General features: G+C 57.3%; 1 protein-coding gene across 1 annotated transcript; it reads right to left on the bottom strand.

Annotated features, from left to right (window-relative positions):
* Positions 1 to 1,134: 1,134 nt before the first annotated feature.
* On the bottom strand, positions 1,135 to 6,703 carry CHRNG (cholinergic receptor nicotinic gamma subunit). The gene is made up of 12 exons (XM_006209115.3): positions 6,649 to 6,703; positions 6,314 to 6,453; positions 6,047 to 6,091; positions 5,772 to 5,881; positions 5,004 to 5,159; positions 4,133 to 4,230; positions 3,619 to 3,819; positions 3,328 to 3,442; positions 3,009 to 3,123; positions 2,078 to 2,294; positions 1,740 to 1,870; positions 1,135 to 1,457 (listed from the first exon to the last, which is right to left on the bottom strand). Exons 1-12 carry the CDS (start codon positions 6,701 to 6,703, stop codon positions 1,284 to 1,286), a joined length of 1,557 nt encoding a protein of 518 aa, XP_006209177.1. The 3' UTR covers positions 1,135 to 1,283.
* Between the last annotated feature and the right edge of the window lie 86 nt (positions 6,704 to 6,789).

Below are 6,789 nucleotides of genomic sequence, written 5' to 3'. Positions count from 1 at the left end.
CGCGGCAGGCTCGGAGAAAGAGGCAGCGCTGAGTCGCTGACGGCGCAGGCTCTGGATTCACGGCGTGGTACACATCCCGACTCCACCGCCAGTGGGGCTGCAAGATCCTGGATTCTCTCCTAACCTCCCCGAGGTTAGGTCCTTCTTTGGTTCTGGCGATACTGTACGATAGTACGCGCCTCTTCAGGTGGCCGTGTGGATTGAACGAGATAATCAGTGTCAGGCGCTAGACACCGTAACCTTCGATAAGTGGTAGCTATTGTTAATCTTTGTTTACTCGTGCCAGGAGCTACAGAACTAATCTCCGCCCTCTGAGGCAGTCAGAATGGTTGAGAGACTCACTCTGGGTGACCAAGCTAGCAAGAGGCTTTCAGGAACAAGAGATGGTCCCACCATCAACAAATTGCCTCCTGGATCTAAGCCTTTGCTCCAAATACACAGCGGTGCCTGCGCCGCCTTCCCCCCACCCCGGAGTAAATGAGATGAACCTGCTGGTGATTGATCCCCAAAGCCAGCAACCCTGTACTTTCTTAGTGTCTAAGATTGGGTCAGAGTTGAGACTTCTATACCAGACACTTATTTAGCTACCATTGTTCTGGGAAGCCTCTCTTACTCTGGGCCCCAATTTGCCCATCCTAAACATAGGGGAGTAGTGACTTGCTTATCCATGATGCTGTGAAGATCTCTTATCTTAACAATGAAGAAAAGATAATAAAATTAATGAATTGTTTGGTGATCAATGACAAAAAATGCCTATAAATGAAAAGGTCACTGGTGCGTGCCATTATTAGGTGCTTACAGCACCCAGAAAGCAGGCATATGCCAGCTGGAGTGGGCTGCTGCCCTTCTTTTGAGAGAGCATTGGCTGCTACTCTTCATTTCTCTCTTGACTTCCCTCCTTCAGGAGCCTGCAGGGAACTTGTAAAAGGGAAGGGAGGCCCAGGCCTAGAGGGATAGGACCTTGCCCAGTTGGGGATACGATATAAAACAGAGTCCTCAGAACTTCAGAAATGATGGGAATTGATAGCACTTTACTGAAGTGAGGGGAGTTCCAGGACTAGCAAGCTAGTGCCACGTGGATACCGATCCCACTAGCACACTCTGCCCACATCCCATCCCCAGCCCCTCCAGGACTCCAGCTGTGTCTGTTTATTTCCTCAGCTTTTCTCAGGGCTGTTGGCTCACATGTCCCTGAAGTGTGCTTCCCAAAGAGCATACTCATAACTTCAGCAGCACAACAGAGCTGATAAGACTCCACGTGGCTAGCTCAGCAATTGGCTGGCTCAGTCCGATGAGGGCAGGTAGGAGCGGGGGTCTCCTGGGAATGGCAGAGCAGGCACGCGGTTGTAATGGGCCATGAGGAAGATGCCAGCAGTGCCACAGACAAAGAGTGACAGCATGGCCAGGAAGCAAACTCTGTCCAGCACTCGGCCCACCAGAAACCATTCCTCGTTTCCCTGAGGGCAAGAGGCAGGGTATGAGATGACCAGCGGTGACAGGAAGCTGGACCACTATACCATCCTTGATCATCTGGTGGACCTCCATTCTTCATTTCCCCACCCTTTTCACCTACTTCCAGGCATCAACCTGGCTTCTTCCATGGTCTCCTGGCCCCACTCCCAATTCTGCTTTTTCCATCCATTGCCCTACCATGACCATCTCACTCATCCTGCCCCCATCTCAGGTCCGAGTTTCTCATCAGGTCCTCAACCCCCCACCCCATCCCCGGACTGGCTTACACTGTCAAAGTGACTCTGCTGGTGCCGGGCACGGGCAATGAGGTTGCAGGCTTCCACGCAGGCCTGGATGGCCGGAGCGGCCTCCTTCAAGCTGCCACACAGCTGGCTCTGCCCTGACTCTGGGCCTTTCTCTGTTGAGGAGACGGGGTAAGGGGAATAGAATAGAGAAGAAACAGTAGAGAGAGTGGCCTCTCCTTAGGGATCCCAGTCCCTCTCTTCTCAACCTGGACATTTGCCCAACACTCATCTGCTGTGCCTGGCACCTTGGCCAACAGACAGCCCTTCCTGTCTGGATTCCCTGGGGAGGGGCGCCTGCAGTGTCCATGGCCCTGCCTCACCTAGCTTCTCCAGTGCTTCCCTCACCAGCCCATTGCGCTGGCGCTGCCGGAAGAGGAGTTCACTGCGAGGCAGGCAGAGGGCCACTTCCTCCCCAGCCGTGATTGACCACCCCAGGAAGGAGCCATTCTGTAGCCGGGACCGGGCATCCTGCACAGCTGCTGGGGCCAGTGGGCGAACCTGCATCCGCAGCAGCTGGGGCAAGAGCCGCAGGAACACCTGGAGAGGAGATGTTGTGGGTGGCTTAGCGGCCAGCAGACCTGGATGTTTGGGCAGCCAGGCTGGGCTTTGGAGCAGAAGGTGATGGTTGTCACGAGGGGCTCATGCACTGGGGGCCCGGAGACAACATGTTAGGGGCAGTGGCTGGCCCTGGTACAGCTTGCCTGTTCTGTGCCAGAAACCCAGCCTGGGCCCCCAAACTTTCGTGCACATCAGAATCATCAGGGAACTTGTTACAAACGAGTTCCTGGGCCCCACCCCTGTATTCTGGCCCAGGAATCTATTTGTAACAAGGATCCCAGCTGACTGCTGCAGGCAGTCACGTAGGCACTGGAGCCAGACTGCCTGGGCAGAATCCTGCCGCCTCCACTTTCTAGCCATGCCACCTCAGGTAAGCTGCCTAACCTCTCTGTGCCTCAGTTTCCTCATTTGTAGAATGAAGATGATATAATACCCACTTCATAGGGGTTTTATGAAGATTAAATAAATTAGTATGTATAATCTGCCTGCCACATAGTAAGCACTCGATATTATTATTAATCCATTTGGGCACATGCTTCAAGATACACACAAGGCAGGTTTGCTGCTGGACGTGTTAGGTGAGGAATATGCCCAGAGACAGGAGTGCAGAGAAAGGGGCGTGTGAGTGGACTGGGCAGGAGGATGCTGGAATGGGAGGTGGGGGCTGGGATGGGTAGGGAGGGGGTGGCTTGCCTTGCGAACCCCTCGGGCCATGGAGTGTGTGTGGGGGGACCGCAAAGACACGTTGAGCACAACCACAGCATTCACAACAATGAGGATGGTCACCACCAGGAGGAAGGTCAGGTACCTGCCGGGGTCGGGTAGGCAGGAGCCCTTCAGCACTCCATCCCCAGATACCACCCCCACCCCTAGTGGCGGAGTCCCCCAGATCCCTTAGGGTGAGGGGCTGGCATTGAGGATGGCGGGGGTCGGGAGTTGGCAGGAGGGCTATACCCTGCGTTCCTGAGAAGGGAGGGGAGGGGTAGGTAGCAGGCATGAGGACTGGCCTTACTTGCTGATGAGTGGCACTGCCTGGGAGGTCTCGGGCACCTTTTTGGCCACAAGGAAGAGGAAGACAGTCTGGGCCAGAAGCACGTTGATGGCGACGGTACACTTCTGGCCACCCGCTGCCCATGACCAAGAGACCCTCAGAGTAGATCTCAGCTTCCCCACTGTGGGGCACGCCCCTTCCCACAAGGAGCCCAGTGTCCCTGGGCCTGGGTCATGGTGCCATTCTGCCCTTCCAGCTACCCCCCGTGCCGCTGGCCGAGGCCATGCCCCCACTCCCACAGGCACTAGGTACCCTTGGCAGGAAGGAAGTAGATGAGGATGGCCACGGAGGAGATGAGCACACAAGGCGCGATGATGTTAATGACATAGAAGAGGGGCTTGCGTTGGATGAGCAGGTAGAAGACGACCTTCTGGTGGCCTGCCTCCTCTGCTGGTGCCACCTCATCCAGCAGCATCTTGGCTGGTCGGTGCCGGATGGCCCACTCCCCATTTTCTGCAGGCAGCAGGCTGGAGTGGGCCTGGGGAGTGCTGGCAGGCAGATCCCTGCAACCCCGGGTGACCCAGCCACAGGACAGCTAGCACATGCCCAAAAGAGCACCATTGAGGGACAGAAGGAGAAAAGGAGAATGATCCCCTCCTGCCAGAACTGAGTCATTATCATGGGGAAAATTAGAGCTTTGCTGGGCCCTTAGATATACATATTTTATGGTTTACTATAATTTTCATCTTGAGTTCTATGGGAGGGGGCATCTTGGTCTGCCCCTGCCCCACAGCCAGATCCAGCAGGGGCCTTGGGTGGATGTTACCTGTGAAGGCTTCGGGGTCAATGAAAATCCACTCTATGGTCTGACCATCTTCCTGGCTCAGCTGCAAATTGATCTCACTGGTGCTGTAGGTCTGGGACCTGGGAGATGGGGAGAAAAAGAGGCTAAATTTAAATGTGTGTAGACCCCCCCATGAGGTCCCATACAGGTCACCTGAGGGCAACTGTGGGCAGTTTTGCCTCAAAGTGCAGCCGAGAATTTCTGAGATCTCCACAAATCCCTGACAGCAAGATACGTTAGGGGCTGGGAGCTGAGCTCTTTGGGATCCTGGGGAATTGAAGTTGAAGGGCCAGGAGGGTGCAGCTCAGTGTGATCCCCTGATATCAAGAGCCCAGGGCCACCCCATGTTCCTCCCTCCCAGGGCAGGAGGGGCCCACGCTAAGAACAAAGGAAACAGCCTGTGCCTCTCGGGTCTATTTACTGAGGCGGGTGTCCCTGCCAGGTTGCTGTGAAAAATCACTGCTCTTTGAAATATAGGGAAACTGTCACCGTGACCCCCTTTCCCCCACTAATGGATGAGGAAACGAGACAGCGTCCGCCTCTCCCTGGGGCTGTAGGGTGTAGCGGTCTAGTTGTGCATGTGTGTCTTGGGCATGTGTATGCCTTCTTGCTGCCCACCAGTCTTTTATGTCTCTCCTCGGGGCATGGGCAGGGAAACTGAGGCAGTGAAGGAGGATGACTGAGGGCTCTTAGCAGGGAGGGACATGGGCATCTTCAGGTCTCTGGGTCTGAGATGGACATAGTGGCCCCAGGGAGGTGGAGCCAGCCCTGGCTGAAAGCCCCCTGTCCCCGCCCTGGCCAGGGCCCCTCTTCGAGTGACTTCCTAAATCCCCACCCCAATCAGTGGCCTCACTGGAAGATGAGGGAGCAGTTCTGCCAGTCGAAGGGGAAGTAGGTGACGGAGACAGGACAGGAGGAGCGGAAGATGGCGGGCGGCAGCCAGTAGACGCAGCCATCGGGAGACACGAGCACGTTGCAGTAGAGCGCCACCTCGAACACGCCGTCCACGCTGCGCACAGGCCAGGCCATGGGGCTAGGGGCTCACAACCCTGACAGCCCCTGCTCGCTGAGACCTGCACCCAGACCAGCCCTCTGCCCTACGTGGATGGGCCTGGGGACACCAATCCTTCCCAGCCTGCCACAGCCCTGCCTGGTCCCCACCTAGCTTCAGGCACTGCGACCTCCATCTAGCCCCCTCCCTGCCACACTCACCCCACCAGGCTCTTCTGGCCCCACGTCACTGCTATGATAATGGTCATAATGGCACCTGATGTTGGTTGAGCTCTCACAAAGTGCCAGAGCACAGCCCTTTCTGTGCCTGTCCTGTGGAATCCTGACAGGCGACTTTTGTGGGAGTGATGTGTCCTCATCCCCATGGTAGAGGGGGAGTGGCCCACCCAGGCAGCCCAGCCTAGAGCTGATGGAGCCAGGTCTGGAATCAGGTCCGCTGGCCCTAGGCCCTCCCCTCAGCACCTGCTCCATCAGTACCCCCCAGTCTCCGCAGGGTCCCTGGTCTGCACCCTCTGCTCACCCGTCTCTTTCTCCCAGAGCCCCCTTGTCCTGCTGTGCCTCGCCCTTGTGTCCTTTTGTCCCCCAACCCCTGCCTGCACCCCCTCCTCACTTGTTCTCCAGCACGACATCCGGCCTCCACACCATGGTGGACGGCACCCTCAGCACCCACAGGCCCTCGTAGTCTCGTGGGTCCCAGCGCAGGCGGTAGTCACACCACTGCTGCAGGGGGAGGGGTTTGCTCTCTGCTGCACCCCACCCCCAGGAACAGGAGCCCGTCCCAGGGAGACAGAAGAGGCAGGGACGGGATGGGAAGGAAACAGGCAGCTCTAAGGATCTTAGGGCCCTAGGGTGCAGGGGATAGAAGGTGGCAGGGTGGCTTCTTACCATTTCTATCCAGACGTTGGTGGTGAGGGCCTCCTCTCGCTCATTCTAGGGATGCAGAACAGAGGGCTCAGCCCCTATCCCTTGCCCTCCCAGGATGTTAGTCCCTATAAGACCCCAGCCCCCACGGGAGTTTTCCAGCTCCCAGCCTCTCCAGTGTAGGCCCTCTCTGCTCCGGGCTGCCAGAGCCAGCCCCTTCCTCTCCCCAGCGGTCCCGGGGGCAAGGTGTGCTGGCACGCCCTTCCCCACTGTCCTCAGGCCTGTGCTCACCAGGGAGATGAGGTTGGTGAGCGTGAGCTTCAGGCTGACGTTGACTATATCTGAATCGCGCTCAGCGGGCCTCAGGTGGGGGTTGTAGTTGTGCATCAGGTCCCTGAGCAGACGTTCCTCCTGGTTCCGGCCCTGGGCTCCTGCAACAGACAGTGGTGAGCCTGGCTACGGGGGTTTTGGGACAAAAGGAGGGGGAAGCCATGGAAGGGTGTGACCTGGAGAAGCAGGGAGCTAGGGTGGGGAAAGGCTCCAGTAGCCCTCTAGACCCTCCGTCCCCTGAGGCCTTGGACCCCTGCTCCTGGGCTCTCCAGGACCCAGACCCCCTGAGTCCACACCCATGTAGACAGCCAGCAGTGGCAGGAGGAGCAGCAGGCTCTGGCCCCCATGCATGGTGCCACAGCTCTCTGCAGCGACAGGGGTGGGACTATAGCTCCTTAGGTCTGGAGTAGTGAGATGCAGACTCTGAGTCTCACATA

The sequence above is a fragment of the Vicugna pacos genome, chromosome 5 (genome assembly GCF_048564905.1).
Source record: "Vicugna pacos chromosome 5, VicPac4, whole genome shotgun sequence".
Taxonomy (NCBI): Eukaryota; Metazoa; Chordata; class Mammalia; order Artiodactyla; family Camelidae; genus Vicugna; species Vicugna pacos.
This window is presented reverse-complemented; position numbering and strand designations above follow the sequence as displayed.